We start from the raw sequence: 21,993 nt of genomic DNA on the forward strand, positions 1-21,993 counted from the left end.
AAATTAAACTCTTGGGACATTTAAAAATACAATTACACAAGTTAGACCACATGTTTGACGCATTTCTGAACTGTAAATTTACCTTATTATTAACTGATAATCATGTTTTCTCATTAAATTTAAGCAGTCTGCTGGCAGGAGGTTAGCGTCTTGTCTCAGGACACATTGCCTGTTGTGCCTTTTGAGTTTTGTCTGTGGCCTTTCTGCAGCCTCTTGTCAACTCCACTCCAGACCCTCCTCTGTAAAATGTGCACCCCTGCGGTTGGTTCTGCACTGTTTCACGGATGCTATGCATTGTGCAGGGATTATACTTCCATAGGAAATCATTTCCCGGGACGTGATTGAACAATTTACTCAGAGATACGACTCTTTTATGGCCGCAGATCATATTAAGTGGGAGGTTCTTTAGCACTTAACAGTTCCACGTTAATGTTCCTTCAGGAGGAAATTAAAAAAAAAAGGGGGGAAAGAGGTAATCTAAATGCTAATTTCTGCTAATTTTTTGATAGAGGCACCTTGTTCATTTTCTTTGACTTTTTTAGTGACAGGGAGAGAGAGACAAGCGTATTCCCTGGTCAGTGGCTCAGTTACTAAGTTAAACTCTGTCACGAATTTTGGATACCAAATGCTGCAGCAATGAATGAACAGCAAGGATAACATGATATCAAACTGGCTAGTGTTCTGTCAGTGTTTGTATGTCTGTACTCTGATTGCCTTTACTTAGATCGCCAACCTGAGAACATCCTAATAACGTATTCTTCCTGAAGGCACACTTTGCTTTGGTCTACTTCTGTTAGGTTGTTTTGGGGGATAACTTGATAAAACCAGGTGATCTAAATGAACAAAAACACTGCTGGAAAGTAAAATTATGTAACTTGGGACTGGATTATCCTACTGGAGCAAGCCTCAGTTATTCTACATTACAAGCAAACTGGATCAACCATCAGTAAAGACCTGCAGGTGCAGTTTTGCCCAGAGTCTGTCAGATAAGAGCAGTGTACCTGCTTTCATACGCAGTACTTGGCTGGCTGACTTTGTGCATGTCGACATCTGCTGGTGTTACACTGCAGTCGTCACCACAGCAAAGACCATTGCCAAAACTCCCATCAGGTCGGCCCCCTGCTGGTGCAAACACCACTCACTGCCATGCACTGGAGGGTGCATATGACACCCACTAAATGAGCATACAGCACTGCATGAATGCACTGATGGACAGAGGCTCGTATGTGCAAGTGCATGAAATCAAAATGTGAAATGAAATTGCACGTGGATGACATTTACTATTAGTGATTCTATCTTCAACTGATTTTCCAGTTGGCTGGAGCCCCTCTGTGAGGGAACCTCTGTGGCGCCCTCTGGAGGGGTTCTGGATGTAACACAGGTTCAGCATGAGAGAGTTTATGTCACTGAGGCTCCACTTGAGACTACTTTGCATTCCTGAACTGATGTCTCATTGAATCATTGTTGAAGCTCCTCCAGAGGGGTCGGACGTACCGCTGCTCCCCACTGCTACTCTGACATGTTAAACACAGTAAAAACATTATTTTTCTTGCCAGATTTTGAGAAATAAAAATGCTTCTGTCAAGCTACATTTCATTAAAACACCTCCATTTGCCTGACGAATGAAACGCACAAAGGAGTGTGAGAGCTTGTCTGACCACACCCAGAATGATCCTGTGTGTTTTCTGCTCTCATGTTCAGGTTACAGCACTGAGCAGTGTTACTCCTGAAGAGAAGAACAAAATGATACACTGCATGTTATTAAGAGAATATCATTGTTTTTTTTTTAATATTAATGTTTATAGTGCAGAACATGGCATTATCGTCCTTATTCTACACACTGGTCCCTGAATATACATTCTAATTAAATGAAAAATTTCTGTGAAATGGCCTTTATACGTTAACATTAGCATTAACGTTAATTAATAAAATACAATCACTTAATTGTGCAATACAAAACTGGACCGCTTGCAGCAGGTAAAGGCACAGGAACACGAGCACAGTTGTGTATCAGTGAGCTATACAAATACAAAAATGGCACTGACAATAGCAAACTTGGTTCCTTCAAAATTGGATACAAAGATTTATACACACGAGGGTAAAAATGAGCTAAAAACAGGTTTGGTCTCTCTGTGTTGGCAAGTGTGTCTTCTGATAGTGCTTCATTTGTTCAGAGCTTTGTCCAAGTTGGTCTTGATTGCATCCAGGAAGTCCGACGTGTTGACATAATGTTCGTTGAGCTTGCAGCTGCGAGATCACAGAGCAGGGGTTACATTTGTAAGAAATTATAAATTCTGTCCTCAAGTTAAAAGGTCAGAACCACACACATACGTGACTGAGGGATCTAAAAATGTAAACTCACTTGGCCAAGCCATGGATGCAGCCAGCGAGGTCCTTGGTCATCACACCGTTTTCCACAGTCGACACACAGACTTGTTCTAACGTCTGGGAAAACCTGGAGAGCGACAATGTAGCATGGCAAATTATTACGGTGTTAAATTACGCAAACATGTCACAAATGACTGGGGGGGAAATAATCACATAACGTACCTTATCAGATCAGGATTTCCGTCCAGTTTGCCTCTGTGCTCCAGTCCTCTGGTCCAAGCAAAGATGCTCGCAATGGGGTTGGTACTGGTTGGGTTTCCCTACAGAGACAAGACAAAGTTAAGGTTTGTCACAGACACTTAAACATTTCTTGGAGTTGCTTTGCATTTAGGTCAGACATTAGTATCTCCTACCATGGATTGATTGAATGGATTCCCTGAGTAAAAGAGGTGAGTCTGGTTTGTTTGATTCTGAAGAGCTTGAAGCAAAATGTGAGATTTCACATGAAATACATAAATAGAAGAAGAACAAATTTGCTAATTGCTTTGAGCTCTGCTGAAAATATCACAAAATGACACTGAATACATTTAGCTTGTTGTCTGAGGGAATAAGAAAAAAAAACACACCACCTCACAAAACTTTATTTTATGCTCTGTAAGGAGGCCTTAGGTGTTTTTTGAAAGGCGCCTTTTAAATTAAATGTATTATCATTGTTGTTTCTACACTGAGATGCCTGTAAACAGCAACTCAGATTTATTTGGTTCTAAAATTCAACAGTGGTCATAATGACAAAATTTCCAACCAGTTTTTTTCCCCACAAACAAGATGCAAAATTAAACATTTCATTAGGGCTGTACCGAATACTAAGGTTTGAAGCACCATTCATAACATTGACATTCAAATTACAAATCAACATTTGAATGCTGCACAGCTTTAATTTACATATTTACTTATTTATTTATTTATTTATTTATTTATTTATGGATGTCTATTCATTCTGTTTAAACCTGATATTTCTGCACAGTTACAGATAAAGATTAGGCTTCACTAGTGTTATACTGTTTATAGAATTAGATTCCAGTGGTGACTGCATATGATTGGAGTCATTGGAAATGTTTGGATCAAGGAACCAGGGTGTTATGAATTCCAAAAGTCAAAATTTATTGGAAAAAGAAGTAGATGTAATCATTTCCAATATTCACAACAACTTTTTATTGAATGAAATATTCTGCTTCAATCCATATTTGTTGGTGTTTAGCCTTCAAAAGCATAATTTTTACTGCGGTGGAAAAGCTTGTTTGCTTGCCGCACACAAAGAGAGGCACACTGTATTAATGGGGCGGTCTAGCAGCAGTCTAACAGCACCATAAATTACATTTATTTATTAAAGAAAGTTGATTCAATAAAGAAATACTAACTCATTTTATCTGATGAATCACTTGAGTCGAATTGGTTCATTTCATTGATTCAATACATATTTTTGGGCGTCACAAAATGACAGCAAACATTTGAAGCTTCATTTGAAATCCTTAATCAAGCTTTGAATGTAAAAAAAAAAGAAAAGACACTCGACATTAATGACATTGTTTGACTTTATGATCTATGGATACATTACTGATTGTTTTAACTGTGCCTTATTTTATCATGCTCCATTTAACACTAGGCTTCAACTGAGTGAAACTGCAGCTACTCATACTTGACATGACTCTATTAACACTTGCAGCTGAATACAGTTTTAAAAAAATAAAATACATATGAGTACGTCAGTGCACTTTCATCACTGTAAGAACTCATTAGTGTCAACAGTTTGCATGTTGGACTGGTTTTCACTGGCTTCAAACATTACATCACATTTTTGATGCACGTGGAGAATCAACGTCAGCTAAAACTCTTATCCTAAAACTAAACCTACCCTCAAACCGTACACCAAGTTTCTGCCCTGAATGAGTCCTAAAGTAAACACAGACCCAGCAGTGTGACCTGGTGGCTCTTACCCTCTGGTGTTCACGAAAGTGCCTGGTGACGGTGCCGTGGGCAGCCTCGGCCTCGATAGTCTTTCCGTCAGGGCACACTAGCACAGACGTCATGAGGCCTAGAGAACCAAAACCTGGACACAGCACACAGACAAAACTGTCATCAGAGGGCAAGCAGATCACAAAACACACGCATGCAAAAAACATGATGTAGGTCAGATGGGAATAATGTAATATTGTGACTGTGTGGCCTTCGCTAAACAAGCAGGGCAACACAACAACTGGCAACTCATCATCAAACTGAAGTGCACTAACCCTGAGCCAGAATATCTGACTGGACGTCTCCATCGTAATTCTTGCAGGCCCAAACAAACCCTCCAGAAGACTTCAGGACCTGAGCCACCATGTCGTCAATGAGACGGTGTTCATACCAGATATTCAGCTTGTCAAACTCTGGCTTGTACTGCCTGAAAAAGAAAGAACAATGACATGTTTAGGTCTCCTTAAGACGTTAAACTAAGACATTTGTTTTTGTCACTGACAGGCTCAGATAACTATTGTAAGTGTTCGAGAACATTATGGACAGGATCCCTACAGAGACATACTTTTATGTTAAAGAGTAACATTAAGAGTAGCAAAAAGGTCTATCTCTGTAGGGATCCTGTCCATAGACTTTCAGACACTTAGAAATATAATTTGAGCCTGTCAGCAGCAAAAACAAGCACTTTTTTTTCATTGGACATACATTGACGGTGCACAAATGCCCTGAGTGGTCGCAGTGCTGCCTGTTTCGCTGCTGCCTGCTGCAGCACTTTCATTCAATACTGGACCCATTTCAAAAACTGTTGCTCCCAGTAGTCACTTAAATACTAAGATGTGAAAATAGGGTCCAGGTTGACATATACCGAAGTTACACTTAAAGAGTCTGTTCACTGTGCAATGTAATAAACCAATCCAGTGCATCAAGTCTGGATCCTGTTCAGTATCTTACGCCTCAAAGATTTCCTCAAAAATATCCTTGAAGCGCCCGTCGTAGGCCTTGAGGATGGTGTTCTTGGTGCTCATGTACAGAGGCCACCTCTTCTGGATGGCATACTGGAAGCAGCTGTGAGCAAATCCACTGATGGACTGTGCAAAGAAAACACAATCAAAAAGGTCCAGATTTTAAACATAAGAAATCATATAGAAAAATGTAATGTAATTAAATGCATGAACAAACTCTTACCTCATCAGTGTTGTACATTCCCATCCCGCAGCCCCCTGAGGGAAAGTCATACACCTCCCACTGCCTCTGCTTGCTTCCATCAGCTGGGGCAAACACAATTTTGAACTTGCCAGGCTGGTCAATAACAAAGTCTGTGGCCCTGTACTGTGAGATTAAACATTAAACCCGGGCTGTGAGACTGCTCCTCTGTCTGTTTGGATACATCATCGAAAAGAGCCAAGCACACGTTCGCATTTCTTACCTGATCGCCAAAAGCGTGTCTGCCAATTGTTATGGGTTGCGTCCAACCGGGAACAAGGCGAGGGATGTTTTTACAGAGGATTGGCTCACGGAAAACAGTGCCACCCAAGATGTTCCTGATGGTGCCATTAGGGCTCTTCCACATCTTCTTGAGCTTAAACTCTGGAAATAAATATTAGTAATATTAATAACTAATCAAGAACCAAAATGAAAAGTATCATTACTAACATACTCACACACATGCAACTCATGTTATTACTGATGTGATGTAAAACATTTTATAAAATCAAACACAAGTTAAACTTACCTTCAACTCGTTCCTCATCTGGGGTGATGGTGGCACACTTGACAGCCACGTTGTACTTCTTGGTTGCCAGAGCAGAGTCGACGGTGACCTGGTCATCTGTCTGGTCACGGTAGGGCAGACCCAGGTCATAGTACTTCAGCTCAACATCAACATTGGACAGGATGAGCTGTACATGTACAAGATATTGATGTGTTATTTGTGTGAGGACGACATTGCATAGCAACCACACAAGCACACTCAAATGTGCTTATAAGTAAAGGCTACCTACAGTTTCTTTATACAGTGAAAGTCTACGTTATTGGCAGCTGATCTTTACAACTCTGTTTTGATTTACCTTGTCTTTGATGAACTCCCATATGATGCGAGTCATCTCATCTCCATCCATCTCCACCACCGGCTGGTCCACCTTGATGCGCCTTGTGGCATCTGAAAAGTTAAATTACATTAACTGTCATGTTTTACAGTGTTGTTTATGACTGCAGGGGGAAGATGATACTGAGGATACTCAAGGCTGCAGCTCTGTGGTTTTTCTACTTAAAGAATAACTTTGATATTTTTCAACCTGGTACCTATTTTCCCATGTATAACGTCCTCTTTATTTTGCCACTGACAGTTAAGATTAAGGGTCAGACAACATTGTGTCACTGACATTGACTGCTAACTGTCTAACCCCAAATTCCCATGTTTTTTTTTTTTTAAGTGACTAATGGAAACCGTGAAACAGGCTGCAATATTCACACTGATAATTTGCATGCTCTGAAAGTGCTTGTTTTTGCCACTGACATGTTCAGATAATTATCACGTGAGAGACATTATGGAAAGAATCCCTACAGAGACAGACATTTTTTTAAAGAGTAAGATCCTTTTAATTAATGAGAAACAGCCCTGAAATTGCTACCGCCAAATCCACCAGACTCTGTTTAAATAAATAGCAATTTTATTCATATAAAACACACTTCATTCAAAGTCAACAGGAACAAAATAAAACTCATAAAAACCATCCTGGTTTGTCTTTCTACTGTTCCAACAATTACCCACTTTGGTTGGTTGAAATAAAACCCTTAATTCAGTCACTTAGATGTGAAAATATGCCAGCTCTATACACGTTAAAATTACTGCTTATTTAAATAGAGTCTGGTAGAATTGGTGATGGCAATTTTACAGGCTGTTCCGGTTAAACAAAAAGGATCTTACTCTTTAACAAAAAGGTCAGTATTTGCAGGGATGCTTTCCAGAAGTTGTCAGACACTAAAAATAACAATGTAAACATGTCAATGGCAAAAACAAGCACTTTTAGTGGATGTGCAAACGTGCCTCACGTGGTTACATTGCAGCCTGTTTAAATACCAGCTGCAGTGCTCTCACACAATACTGGACCAATTTCAAATGTCATTCATTCATTTTCCGTAACAGCTTATCCTGTAAAGGGTCACAGGGGGCTGGAGCCTGTCCCAGCTGACACTGGGCAAGACACGCTCATATTTACGCCCACAGCCAAATTAGAGACGCCAATTAGCCTAACCTGTATGTCTTTGGACTGTGGGAGGAAGTTGGAGTACGTGAAGAAGACCTACAGTGACATGGAGAGAGCATGCAAAGTCCCCCACCCTAGGGTTTGAACCAGGAAACCTCTTGCTGTGAGGCAACAACACTCACCACTGCACCACTGTGCCACCAATTTCAAATAAATAAATAAAAATACTGCCATTTTCCGATTTGCTGATATATTTAGCAACTCATTAGACCTATTACCGATACCCGATAGCGATATCAATACATCCACTCTTTTCCCTCCCTAATTTTAGTGATCAAGTCTCTTCTGTAGTGGAATTAACATCATATTATGCATGCATACTTTAATCGTGATGTCCCACCAGCTATGGAGACATGAAATACAAGTTTTTAATGTATGTTATATTCATTCATTGTGCAAAAAAAAAAAAGTGTGTTAGTCAATTCCGATATTTCATTTTAAAGCCAATATCGAATGATACTGATGACGTACTGATATTATTGTGCATCCCTAGAAAATAGGGTCCAGGTTGGAAAATACCAAACTTATCCTTTAATGTAGCTGGATGGTCATCTTCACACATTATCATAGTCATAATTTTCATAGCTTTAGATTGCAACTACTTCATTGTATTACACTTCTTGATTCTTGAGTTCAGTCTGGCTGATGTGTGACTGTTCCCAAAGTCTTATAACTCAAATTCCTGTGGGAAAGCTCATCAGCATGTCAAAAACTACTAGCTTTAAAACACCTGCATTTGGTTTTATATCACTTTCACTACTCAGTTACAAAGAGTTCATTCTCACTGAGACAGTGAAACTCTGCCAGACAGTGACCATGGATTAGATGACTGCTTTAAAAGCAGTTATTACCTGTCCAGCCCTTTATGTACCTGACACATAGGTAGATCCTATGACATGACAGGCTGACACCAGACAGTTACAAATTAGACTATTACTCATACCTGCTGCATACTAACAATTGTTCCTCCGTTGTTCACGTGTTATTCAGTGTTCAGCATGATAAAGACTTTTGTATGTTTCACCTTTAAGTTTTTTCTGTTATGTAGTTGTAACTTTCTATTCTGCCCCGAGTTTTATTTTTAAATTTAGAGGTAAATGAAAACAATTTCGTCCAGTCTCTTGTATGTATGATTCATAGCTATTTGCCAATCAGCAACCTTGACGGTTTCCACTGTCACGTACTACTCGTAGTGCTCATTCATAAACACTCACTCAGTCCGTACTGTAACTTATGTTACACAGCCACATTAATGCGGTAAACATGGCTGTGAGACTGTAATGTCGCACTGCAGTAAAATATTTTTCTTGTGGTTTCGGTGGGCGGCTGACTTACAGTTCCTCTGTTGAGACTTCTGATGGCAGACGGCGGCCGGTGAGAGCACTGCGGGGTTGTGCGACAGCGCAGCGGCTGCACTTCTTGTCACGGTCGTCAGAGCTTTCAGGTAACCCGCCATGTTCAGGAGGAAGTGATAACAGTTACGACCACGACCACTGGACCTTCTGTCGTTATGAATGGACAACACGCAGGTAAAGCCCGGTAAACTGGTGACGACTGACGTAGAAACACCACCACGTCAGCTTGGTGAGAGCACGCTCTGCTGTGATTGGCCAGCAATGTCGACTCCGGCCCAATCAGAATCTAGAATCTATTATACTCTCTGAGGACCCTACGGTGAGTTCACTGCGGGTTTAAAGTCAAACCCTTCTTCCGCCCTCTCGTTTCCGGAATCAAGTGTACTTTTTCCCCCCTCGCCGTCAGAGGTGGAGAAGTACGCACGTATTTCACCTATGTAAAAATGGCAACAACACAGTGTACAAAAGTCCAGTTAAAAGTAAAACTTACGCATTCAAAATGTTACTTAAGTAAAAGTACAAACGTATTAGCATCAAAATATAGTACCGAAAGTAAAAGTACTCCTTACGCAGAATGGCGCCAGTGCTTACTGTAGGTCACTTTCACGTTGCTAATGGCAACGGTGGAGCTCATTTTAATTACTTTACCAATGAGTTGCTTGCGAATTTATATCCAAAATAATACGTCATAATTTATTTGTTGATTATATTCCACATTATTAACCTGTAAATACATTTTAATTATCACATGAATGTAGTAAAAAGTACAATATTTTCATTAATAATGGAGTGGGGTTGAAGTATAAACTGGCAGAAAATGAAAAGTAGCATCTATACCTAGAGACCAAAATCATTCTTGAATGTTAAAAAAAACCTCATGTGAGAGATTAAAAGCAGAGTAAACTGCATTATAGCTCCCAAACTTTTAACTGGCAGCTTTTTATCATATTGGGAAACCTGGTGTAGACCCACCAGAGTAAAGACATTGTCTGTTTAGTAATTATAAAAGTTGAATTAATTTTGAGCAAAACATCAACAGACATGCTCAAAAATGAGTAGGAAGAAGTGTACGCTTAAATAATCCTACCCCCTGCTCAGTATTCATGTCTCATTAAAAAGGGAAATTGTCAACAACTATCCCAAACTTATTTACAACTATTAATATATATAAATGAACAACTGTCTTAGATATTAAATATACAAACCCCATCTCAGCCAAGCCCAGACAAATAAATAAACTAACCCATCAGTATCCACCCTCTTCATCAGCATACCTCCTAAATATACGTTCTGTACATATTTTTAAAGTGCTCTATAGTTGTGCTTCCCTTTAACTCTTCATCTAACCCATTCCATAAACCCACCCACACTCTGAAATACACATATTTTTCAACATGTTTTCTTAGATTCAATTTTGCTTTTGAATTATTTCCCCCCTCCCTATCACAAAACTTTTTTAATATTGCCCAAGTGGATTATTTCTTCCTTTGTATGTTAGTATAAAAGTTTAGGAGCTTTTATTCAGTCTGTACATACTTTCTGCTTTATCAACATCTGCTTAAATGTGCCTGGCCTACATATAGGACTGAATTTGTACATTGTAATACACAAACTCATTTAGCATCATTCATGCCCAATCTGTATAATTGAGGGCCTGAGTCAGCCAGAAACAGCTATATCATCTCCTGTAATATGTGGTTCATCTGTCAATTAGAAAACACTGAGATGATATCTGCCAAGCTGCATAAATGTCTTAAGTTTCTAATTTTAATAACACGTGATCTTGTGTTAACTTTTAAAATTAAAAATACATTTTTATTGAACTTCAGCTGGAATTGGCATCTCAATAGTGCCAGAAAATACCCAAAAGACTCAAAATGCAAATCATAAATACCGTAGTCAATGTTAAGAAATGGGATTTATGTCTCAGTCAGAAATTACTCTCCACCAAATTTTATTGAAATCTGCTGACAGGTTTTACAGATAACAAAGAGACAGATTAACAAATATGGCTGCAAGCATAACTTTCTTGGTGAAAAAGGAAAATCCATAATGATCGGTCAAGTAACAATGTCCATTTAACATCATCTCTTAACGAAATGGCAAGGACTTGTAGTTGCACCCAAATGTAAAACATGAGAATCAAATCAGTCACCAGTATGCTACGTGACACACAAATCAAAACTGTAAACTTTCAACTTGGTAGGAAAAGAAGAAAAAGATTTCTTAAGGCACTTTGTATGAGACACACGAGAGCAGGAGGGACGCAGAGCTCTCAAGCTACACCTCGTCACAACAATTTTTTGCACATAAATTAAGGCGACAACATGATACACACTATAAAACAATTACAACTAACATTCATAAACAACTGATGTGCCACAACATCTGATGTAATCACTGTCCAGGTCCTACTGTAAAACAATCTGGGTCAATAACTGACAAATCAAACCTGCTTTATGTTGTACATCAAAATATAATAAATAATCTGTGCAAGGTTGACAGGTGTTAATCTCATTTTCAGTACAGTGTGAGTGTTGTTTCTTCTGTATACAGCTTGTTCTGAACAAACACAGACATGACAAAGGTATACAGAGGTTTGTCTGATACTTGGTAGGCAGGAAAAAATAAAAACTATCCATTCAACAAAACAGGTTTGTGGAAAATACTACAAGACGTGTGCTAATCTCCAGAAGCACTCATGTGTTCACATTGACGAGGTTCCACCTGAGGGCACATCAAGGCTACACGTTTTAAGTGGAGGCTGCCACAGAGCCTTTCTTGTCAGTGAAGAAGCTCTTGAGCAACATGACTTGACCGATGCCGATGACGAACAGCAGGACGGTTTCTCCAATGGACCAGTAGGTCACCCGCTCGAGGAGATGCTCGGCTTTTGTGCGGTCGTGTGCCTCTCTCAGTCTGTACCATGTCTGCGAGTCAGCCACCACTTTCAGGATCTCGTGAATGGAGACACATGACGACTCCAACTGAAAGTAAAAAGAGCAACACAAATTAATCAAAAGCAAAGAAATGACCTGGGGCAAAACGTACAGTGGAGGGAGGGTCACAGTCACACACATATGCAAACACTGGATTATACTATCCAAAGTGCTCTTTAACCCTTGCATGCACGAATTATGACTTCCTCAGTCAAGAGTTTTTTTTCCTAAGTGTTTTATTCCTCTTTAGGCATGAAAAAATAAATTTAAGTTCTGAAAAAAATAAAGGATTCAAGGAGTTTTTTGTACATGTTCTCTTGGGTGGACAGCATGTATTTAAATTTCAAACTGCAGATAATCCCATGAAATAATTATATATTATGTGAAACTATAAAAAACATATTTTAATGCTGATAAATTAGTGTGTTCCAATATTTCAACATATTCTAATACTGTTCAATGCAATACAAAAACATTGACCCATGCTCCTGATTCCCCAGCCTCTCCCCCCTCTTTCTACTCCTCCCTCCTGTCACACCCTCCCCCATTCATTCTGTTTGCTCATACACATCACCCTCTGTTGAACTGTATTTTTTTTTTTTCAAAAAATAAGTCAAAATATTGTTTTTGTTACAAAAACTGCAGGTTACACTCTTATAACATAAATCAATTGAGTTACAGCTGGAAAAGTCACGACAGATAAAGTATCTCCAAGGACAACTAAGTTGCAGAAATAGTATTAATTGTTGCTGAAATAAAGCCAGTGATGCCTGATGTCCAGTTTAGCGGACAGCTGATTCATCGTAATTTCCTCCAAACATAAAATCAATACTTTGAAATTTTAAGAACTGTATTATACCTTAGAATTTCCCCTCGGGGATCAATAAAGTATTTCTGATTCTGATTCTGATTCTGATGTTACCAAATGGCATTTACTTGAAAGGGTCTCCTATTATAGAAGGACTGGCAAGATATTCTTGAGCTGCACTGGCCAGTGGGTGGAAGTGTGTGATGCATGTGGCTTATATGCATCTATAGCATCAAAACCCTTGCATATACAAGAAAACAGCTTTCAAATAGCTGTCCACTATAGTGACCACCATGCATAAAACAGTTAACAGATTCACTTCAACTTTCCACATTTGTGCCACAAGCCTCCCGACTTGAAGTGACCAAAATACACATACATATGTACTGTAAACATTACCCTTGTCTTACTGTCACTTTTATGTTATATCCACTTGCAGATGTGCCCAGCTTGTCAGTCTTGAGTGATTTGGCACCTAAATTAGCATCTGTAAATGGTATTGTCTTGTCACATGAGGTTACAGACACCTGATATTGGGCAACATCAATGTACATACTACCTAGCAATCATCAGTACATACCTGTATGTGACAAAAACTACAATGAAAATAGGAAATTATTTGTTAAACTAGATATTTATTTTTCTAGGTAAAATATAGGTTTTATGGTTTATGTATAGTAAGCATATAATTTTGTTATGGACTGATACTATTTTACAGAAGGAAAATAGCACCATTTTTGATTTAATTCTTCTTTGAACACAGGCGTATTTCCAGGTGGCAATCACACCCCTCCACCCCACAGGCCCCAGTGCAACCACACTGCCTGCACTGCCTACATTTACACCCCTGTACCTGGGTGTTTCTGGTAATGTGGGGTGAAGACAGTTCATTAAAAGACTTGCCAAAAGGAACCAGCCATGGTTAATACAACATTTGCAGTGATACTTGTTATCTAAGACATTTATATTTGATGTCTTAATATATTTGCTCCGAGTTTGTATTGAGACTGCTGCTCAGCAATTTCCCTCAGGATATAAAAGTTGTATGTAATGTTAAATAAGACCAGCTCTGGCTCCACCTAGTGTCCAACCTCTGAAACCAAACTAACATCAATGCAACAGAAAGGGGTGTGCTGCATTTGCTATCTCCACACCAGCTGATTAGTTCACCTCACTTACTCAACACAACACTATTGGCAAAGAATGTTTCCTCTCAGACATTGTAAGCTAAGCAGCAGGATACAAACAAATGTCTTGCCATAACTTAAAGGCAAAACATATTTTAGTGACACTTTACAGTGTGTGTGAATTCACTTATACCCACTTGTACACTGGAGCAGCCAAAGTCTGGCCCTTTAGAGTGTTTCCACTACAACAGACAGATTCAAGGCACCTTCTTCCTCAAGCATACTTGTAAACCAGTTCCTCAGACTTACCTGAGTCAGTGCTGTAGGTCCATTCATGTTCTGCATGAGAGGCTCCTCATCTCCATGGCGGAACTCCAGGTACACTGTCTTATGTGTGAAAGTGGAGAACTCATTGCTGAAGCAGACCTTGTAGACTCCCTTCATGGCTGTGGTGTGAGAGAAGCTGTCATACTGCTTCTTCTTCTCATTATATAGGACATTGTCGAAAGGATCAGTGACGAAGCAGTCCACATCATAGTTGCCTCCAGCAATGACCTAAAAGAAGAGAAAACACAATGTGTGGATTACAGAGCATATGCATAACACAACAGTTGTAACACTGTATGTTGTTAGGTTGTAACATATGGATTGTGTAATGCTGAAATGGCTCACTCTGGTTTAGCAGCAAACCAGTTAGGCAGGTAACTCTGGCTGAGAAAACCTATACCAAAACAAGTTTTCCTGAATTTAACTGTGTTATTAAACAACAGGTAAAGTTAATAAGGGGTCATTACCAAATAGTCACCTCATAAATACAGATACATGCTGAAGTTATGTGAAGAACTAAAACTATGCCTGTTCTTCCTTTCCAAAAAAAGGCAGACAGACCACACTCAACTAACAAACTACAATCAAAAGAATAACTTGCAGCATCTTGTACATACACACTTGTGGAGGTGATGAAGCTGTCCGAGTAACTTACCTGAAAGTCTATTTCAAACTTTACGTCTTGTTCTAGCTCCTCGTAGAAACATTGTTTATCGTTGTCAGGCAGCTCAAATGTGAGCTCAGTCCCAAACACCACGCACACATGCAGCAGCAAACAGCTCAGTCCCAGAAACAGCATGTTGACAGCAAGAACAAACTGCTAGAAGCTGCTCACAGACTGAACCACTGATGGAAACACTCCTGTAGCTCTGACGTGGCACGTGCACGAACAACTTCCGGGGCAGGTTTGTTTATTTCTTTTGGTTAAAAAAAAAATTAGCCCAATGTTACTAGACTTAAAATATCGTCAAACAAAAACAAACAGTAACCTCCGACTGAAAGGCGACCTATTTATAGACCGGTTAAGGCCGCGAGGCGACAAATTACTGCGATACATCCACAGAGAGGTCTCAGCCAATCACAGCGCCACAGCTCCGACGGCTGTGACGTCACGTTTCAAAATAAATCAGCAAGCCAGCCGAAACATTATTTTGCTTATACAAATAAGTAAATAAACATGCTTTTGGTTGATTTAATCTGTAAAGTAGCATTTTGTTTTATGAGATTTTTTTTATCAGTTTTGCATGTAGTCTGAATCTGAAAAGTATTATTAATACGGCAGTTCAAAAAATTCTATGTCCTAGTCTCAGCAACATAAGAACAAATTTTTAAAAACAATAATTAATTTTAAAATATCCCTTATTTAGTCAATAAAAATGAATACAAATAAGAGATATTTTCCCTTTAAGTGTTTGTGTTGGGCCTGCTTCCAATTATAATAATAACAATAATAATTAAAAATACATGAATAAATAGAAAATAAATAATCAGGGATTCATTTTGCATACCTAACCAGAAGTGCAATTCATCTGTTTTATTTCTGCTGGTGTGACATTTAGGGTAAGGCATCTCAGAAACACTGAACTCTCGTAAATAACATTAGCACAGTGGATGAGTCAGCAGGCTGCATTGTACGGATGGGTGTGTTTTCTAGGGTGTGTGTGTGTGTGTGTGTGTGTGAGATGCACTGATAAGCTGCTCTGCTTGGGCCTGTAACATATTATTTAACCTGGGTGAGACTCTGACATTTACAGGTCATTATCACATCACCAAAGTTAATCTACTTCGTAAACAGAAGCCAAAACAGCAAGTTGTCATACAACAGTTGCCATGACAATGGAGGATACACATTAAAAACAAGAGTCTTATTTTGAAAATCCCAGTATTGCATACCACGCCCCCACTTCCGCACATGGGTTAGTCTGGGAAAACTATTAGAGGAACTCCTTACTGTACACTACAAGTTTGACAGCTTTGACGCTTCATTCAGTGAATCAGAGTTATTCTAAATGTTTAGTGTTTTACTTTAGTTTTGTGACAATCTTCGTACTGAAGCTTGTTGGTGTTTACATAACTAACAGGCTCAAATATGCAGAACTACGCAGAGACAGTCAGAGAGTTTGTGGAGAGGCACGCCTTGGGTTTAACTGCTGCTGTTGTTGCAGGTAAATTAATTATTCTGTCATAAGATATTGTATATGCTTTGTTTTGTACATCTCTCTGTTTTCTTAAATGTCAGTGCAAGGGAGTTTAACCTTTATTTCTGAGAATATAAGTAATGATGTATCCTCTGTGACCCATCACTCAAGCTGACATCTATATCAGATTTACAGTGACACAGGCATCAATTTAGGCTGGTGCTCAGTTTGTAGATATCTAGCAATGTCAATGGGATATCTACTCTAATCAGCATGATGAGGTATTTCCCAATTATAAAGGTAATTTTAGTGTTGTCATTGATGTATAAATAAGTCTGTCTCTTTGGATCTCATGCCATGTCTTAAATCCCAAGACAGGGGTTCCATTTAATTTCTTATTATCATTCATTCATTCATTCATTTGTTTGTTTGTTGTTGTTGAATTTGTTTTACTGAGCATTTGTCTTGTCACATTAAGAAGGACCAAGAAATAGCAGCATAAAAAGTGGACATAAAAAAGGCATATTACACTGCATTGGATGTTGATGTTTTATCAACATTTCTTCTTCCATCAGGGGCAGGCGTGCTGGCCTTGCGCAGGTGGATGGCTGGGGGAGTGTGTCGGAGCAAGGTCAGGCTGGATGGGAAAACAGTCCTCATCACAGGAGCCAACACTGGCATTGGGAAGGAGACGGCCCTGGATATGGCCAAGCGGGGTTAGTTCTTCTTTTTTGTCCTTTTTGTGCAGCACTTTGTTATTTTTATAGAGTGGCTTTGGATTTACCTAAACTGACTGCTACCTTGAGTACTAATTCAGCACTGCTTCTACGAATACTGTTAAATCTAAAATACACTGATTGACACTGTTTCTGTTTATGTTGTCAAGGAGCCAGAGTGATCCTCGCCTGCAGAGACATGACCAGAGCCCGCATCGCAGCTGACGATATCCGGCAGCAGAGCGGAAACGGCAATGTGGTGGTAAAGAAACTGGACCTGGCCTCGCTGCAGTCTGTCAGGGACCTGGCCAAAGATGTGCAGGAGAATGAGCAACGTTTGGACATCCTCATCAACAATGCAGGTAGTTTGCAGTGGCTCTCCTGTGTCCAGTAAGCAGCAGTGAACATTTGTTACTGCAGAAACATTAATAAAATTATTATAAGCATCATATAGGAGGATGGAACACTTTTAAATATCACATCACAGCTAAACAATTTATAGGGTCAAACCAATGTTTCATATGGATAGCTGATTTATGTGGCTGAAATTGAATATCAGTGTATTTGTTGATTTTTAGGTATCATGATGTGTCCTAAGTGGAAGACTGAAGATGGCTTTGAAATGCAGTTTGGTGTCAACCACCTGGGACATTTTCTCCTCACCAACTGTCTCCTTGATCTGCTCAAGAAGTCAACTCCAAGTCGCGTCGTCATTGTCTCCAGCCTGGCACACGAGAAAGGTAGAGGGGATGTTTTGCCATTGTAGTCCATCAGATCTATTTCATGGTTATAAATGTATCTCTGACATTTCCTGTCGCAAAGTGATATTAAACTGTGGTTTGTTATAAAGGATAAAAATTACACGACTGTTTCCGGAGTTCAAAATACAATTTCTGCTTAAAGACTACACTGGATTGTGTCTTGCAGGCCGTATACACTTTGATGACATCAACCTTGATAAAGACTACAAACGCCAGGACAGCTACCGCCAAAGCAAGCTGGCTAATGTGCTCTTCTGCAGAGAGCTGGCTAAGAGACTACAAGGTAGAGTCCAACACACACTGTGTCCCATAATACTAAGTAAACTGATTCACAATTATTATTAAAATTGATGGAGAATAATCACTTCACATTGTCATAATTTTTAATTTCTTAAAACAACATAAAGTCTAATGTATGAATCTGTGTTACATTTTTCAGTTCTTTTGTTTTTGCCTTGTTGTTCTTGTGTTGAAACTAATGTTTGACATGGTGGATCCTTCTCATCAGGCACTGGTGTGACAGTTTACAGTCTTCACCCCGGGGTCATTAACACCGAGTTAGGCCGCCACTTGTTCCCTACTTTAGCTCTGTGGCAGAAGATCGTAGCAGCGCCATTTATGATGATGATCAAAACTCCCAGGGAAGGAGCTCAGACCACCATCTACTGTGCTGTGGACGAGAAAGAGGCAAACGCCAGCGGCCTCTACTACAGGTACGTACACCTGCAATAAAACTCACAGGGCTGTGAAGATAAACTTTGTTGACCAGGTTAAGTTTACATTTGATTTCCGTCCTTCTTTGCGTGACTTCACACTGTCATTTGTACAATAGCAGCAAATAACAATGAAATAATGATTGACTGCACAGCACAAGCTTCTGTTGATCCCTTTAAAACTGTGCTGATCCTCTCCCACCATTTTCTTTCTTCCATCGTACAGTGACTGTGCACCCAAAACGCCGGCCCCGCAGGCCCTGGATGATGTTGCAGCCAAAAAGCTGTGGGACCTCAGTGCCTCCATGGTTGGTCTGGCTTAAACACAACATCCTGCCTTGCTTTTATCACCTACTCCTCCTGCTGGAGTCAGCTGCTCTGTTTATACAGGTGGATCAAAGGAGCTTTATTATTACCTAATGGGTAAGGGCGATGCATTAATAATGATGATTTGTACCTGTCTTTTAGACAGATCAGAGGGTCAGATAATTTTAGACCTAAAATATTTGCTAATGAGAACAAAATTTTGCACTATATAACCTCAGACTCTAGTCAGTTGATTGGATATTATAACTAGGTGTATGGCTTTATCTTTATATCATGCAGATTGTGCACTATGAATTATGCTTTATTGTATATCCATGGTATGCTGCTATATCCTTATAGAAATGAGGCAACACCTGCTTTATAATCTACGATATTGGCTGATTGTTCGCATTTTTTAAAGTTTCTTTATTGTTTTGTTTAAGGACACATAACGTGTACATTGCAAAGGCAGCAGTCTGTATCCAACATAGATGCAAGATAAAGTAATGTCCAGTTAAGACAGATAACAAAGAGAAAAATAAAGTAACAATACAAAGAAAGGGAAAAAGTACACATTGAAACAGCAGTAATTATAATAAGTATTTGGGAGAACAAAATAAACACCCTGGCAACACAGATGTGACAGAAATGATGATGTGGTGCACCATAGATAGGGCCTAGTCACCTAACATCAAGCACATAAGACATGAGTCAGTTCACTTTCTTTTTTACCTTTGACATTTTTTTTTACTTGGAAAATACTAAAATGCTTATGGGCCAAACAGGCTCATCAACATTTTTTTCATTTTATGATTTGTGCTGAATTTGTACTTACAAGACTTCAAACTGCTGCTTTTATTGCTACCTAACAATTGCCAGCATACAGTAAAGTGACTGTACAGTTTGTATAACTGAGTCTGTATCAACCTCGTCGCAGAAGAGTCATAAAAACATTTAAAGCAATACTACATTTTCTTAAGAACTACAAGGAAAGGAAGATGACAGCCTATTTGCATACAGACTGAAGAAGTAGACTGTGTTGAAGTTGTGTTGAAGTGTTGCTGGGAAGTGACCTTATGTGTCGGCACTGAGGGGGAGGGATTGTTGCACTCCAGAGGAGAGAGGATCCTCCACCAGGTGTAGAGAGGGAGTGGACGCCTCAGGGGCAGAGAGCAGTTAGGACGCAGCCAGTTGATCCAAAGGACTCGTCAGCTTACTGAATGTCCTCCTGAGTAGGTGTGTGTGAGAGTGTGTGTGTGTTTCCTCACACAGTGGGTGCTGTTTGTTGTATTATGATTTGTTACTTTCATTTTTTTTGAGGTGAGAATTGAACTGTGTGTTTTAGTTAACCAAAGTTACATAAAATGAACAAAGTGTACAGCAGGTAAACACAAGCAGTGTAACATTAACGGCAATAAATGTCTGATTACAAGTGATTTCGTCTCTGGAAGTTATTTAAAAACAGGTGCGATAATTAAAACTAGATATTTATAGGAGATACATCATGACTTGCAGAAACAAAGCACATTCAAACATGATGATGTGTTGAAAAGGGTGACTCCAGTCCCATAATATGTTTGAGAGCATACAGGGATGCCAGTCTTAGCTCTTTGCTGGAAGCCTGGCTATTTTAAAGACAGTGTTTCCACAGTCATAAAAAAAACAGGAAATGTCAGGGAACAATCACATTTTCCAGGCCTGGAAAAGTCATGGAATTAATAAAAAACATTTAAAGTTTGTGAGAAGTCATGGAATTTTGTTGTGTGTAATGAAATTGTTACAGTAATCTTCCACCTAATGTAACATAACAGCAAATTTTAATTTCTGAAGCTGTCGACATAAGTAGCTTTAATATACCTTGTTGTGTGACAACATTTTGTCTACCAATAAGTACGTTTCTTAATTTTCTCTCCGTGTTCCATCTCTCCATCCATGTATAGTAGCTAGCTGAAATTATATTTAAGTAATGTTTGATCATTTTAAAAAATGCCGGGCAAGTAGGGCAAGAAAAAAACCCCATTATTCTTATGATGAATCCTTAAAAAGAGTTTACCCAGAGCTCTTATGAATGAAGCCAGATGAAAATATATATGCTATAAAAGGGAATTAGTGGAAATAGCTCAGGCTTTTGACAAAACACAGCATCCCTCAGCTCTCATATGTATCACATTTAAAACGTCATAAGGTTTCCCCTTCAAATCAACAACTTTGTTATTTCATGTTTCATATCAGGATTTTCTAATCACATCCCATGAATTTCCGTGCTCCCGTTCTCCAGCTTTCACTTGTCACAACCTCACATTTGATGTTGATCCACTTTGTTGTACCAACATGCTTATTCTTGTACAGTATGCAAACTATGAGTTATATTCTTTTGTTTGAAACTTTCCACCTAATCCACTGTAATTAAAAAGAAGAAATGCCAAGCCTGCGTGTTTAAGCTGTGAAAATCAGTGTCAGTTTGTTGGCGTGCATCACACATCATGCACCTAATGTTTGTATTCCCGTTTACCAGTTGCATCATCCTCAGTGTTAAGTTAAGTTTTAATGGATTATGCCAGTCATGCTGTGTCATGTCAGCCAGGGTGTCCGAGTTCACTTTCAGCCCGCTGGTTTCTAAATTTAATGTCATCACTAAAGTGATCTACGTGCTCCCCCTGATGTATAACCTGTGTTTCTGCACAGTAACTGTATTTCATTTTTATGGATCATACTGGTATTACAGAACACCGGTCACTGCCTTTTTTTTTCTTCTTTTTTTCTTTTTTTTAAAGAAATACATTATCTTGCCTGAAGCGATTCTTCCCAAAGACTGTTGCTTTCTGTCATATTTCTGGGAAATATAATTTAAAACCAGGTGTGCTCAAAGCAGCCTGAAGGGAATCTATGTCTCAGTTAATATTCTGCTGTCACTCATTTTATATGATGGCAGCGCAAAGACAGGACTTTTGTAGTCCTTGGATGTAAAGTACAACTCAGTGTATCCTGCATTAAACCATCTAAAACATCATTTAATTAAATACAGTTGGATGACAATGCAACCTAATGTTAGTGTCTACATATGAACTTTAATAAACCCCGTACTGAAGTTATTGTTCACCACCCACAAAGTTCACATTTTCACATAAAGCTCTTTTTATCACAACTCTTATATCTTTAAAAAGCAGTAATTGATCGTTTCTCCAAAAACAACTGA

The 21,993-nt window shown here is 39.1% G+C and overlaps 2 protein-coding genes across 2 annotated transcripts; one reads left to right on the forward strand and one right to left on the reverse strand.

The window, feature by feature from the left end:
* Nucleotides 1–1,900: 1,900 nt before the first annotated feature.
* On the reverse strand, nucleotides 1,901–15,170 carry LOC126393835 (isocitrate dehydrogenase [NADP], mitochondrial-like). Its single transcript, XM_050050222.1, has 14 exons — nucleotides 14,819–15,170; nucleotides 14,146–14,391; nucleotides 11,719–11,949; nucleotides 8,943–9,183; nucleotides 6,408–6,499; nucleotides 6,074–6,239; nucleotides 5,768–5,928; nucleotides 5,527–5,670; nucleotides 5,293–5,429; nucleotides 4,617–4,768; nucleotides 4,323–4,435; nucleotides 2,551–2,648; nucleotides 2,363–2,455; nucleotides 1,901–2,247 (listed from the first exon to the last, which is right to left on the reverse strand). The coding sequence occupies exons 1-14, from the start codon at nucleotides 14,960–14,962 to the stop codon at nucleotides 2,163–2,165; spliced, it is 2,103 nt and encodes a 700-aa protein (XP_049906179.1). The 5' UTR covers nucleotides 14,963–15,170; the 3' UTR covers nucleotides 1,901–2,162.
* A 908-nt stretch (nucleotides 15,171–16,078) lies between these two features.
* Nucleotides 16,079–20,233, forward strand: si:ch211-107o10.3 (uncharacterized protein LOC407663 homolog). Its single transcript, XM_050049489.1, has 7 exons — nucleotides 16,079–16,328; nucleotides 16,877–17,017; nucleotides 17,188–17,379; nucleotides 17,596–17,757; nucleotides 17,945–18,061; nucleotides 18,287–18,491; nucleotides 18,718–20,233. Exons 1-7 carry the CDS (start codon nucleotides 16,253–16,255, stop codon nucleotides 18,812–18,814), a joined length of 990 nt encoding a protein of 329 aa, XP_049905446.1. The 5' UTR covers nucleotides 16,079–16,252; the 3' UTR covers nucleotides 18,815–20,233.
* Nucleotides 20,234–21,993: the final 1,760 nt, after the last annotated feature.

The sequence above is a fragment of the Epinephelus moara genome, chromosome 1, assembly GCF_006386435.1.
Source record: "Epinephelus moara isolate mb chromosome 1, YSFRI_EMoa_1.0, whole genome shotgun sequence".
Taxonomy (NCBI): Eukaryota; Metazoa; Chordata; class Actinopteri; order Perciformes; family Serranidae; genus Epinephelus; species Epinephelus moara.

What these genes read in the sequence shown, in the direction of transcription:
- LOC126393835 (XM_050050222.1), bottom strand. Translation starts at nt 14,962, where the DNA reads ATGCTGTTTCTGGGACTGAGCTGTTTGCTGCTGCATGTGTGCGTGGTG. An exon ending in AGTTTGAAATAGACTTTCAG is followed by an intron (nt 14,392 to 14,818) that starts GTAAGTTACTCG and finishes CTCTTCTTTTAG; the next exon opens with GTCATTGCTGGAGGCAACTA. An exon ending in GACACGCTTTTGGCGATCAG is followed by an intron (nt 5,671 to 5,767) that starts GTAAGAAATGCG and finishes TTAATCTCACAG; the next exon opens with TACAGGGCCACAGACTTTGT.
- si:ch211-107o10.3 (XM_050049489.1), top strand. Translation starts at nt 16,253, where the DNA reads ATGCAGAACTACGCAGAGACAGTCAGAGAGTTTGTGGAGAGGCACGCC. An exon ending in CCTGGATATGGCCAAGCGGG is followed by an intron (nt 17,018 to 17,187) that starts GTTAGTTCTTCT and finishes TATGTTGTCAAG; the next exon opens with GAGCCAGAGTGATCCTCGCC. An exon ending in CAGCCTGGCACACGAGAAAG is followed by an intron (nt 17,758 to 17,944) that starts GTAGAGGGGATG and finishes TGTGTCTTGCAG; the next exon opens with GCCGTATACACTTTGATGAC.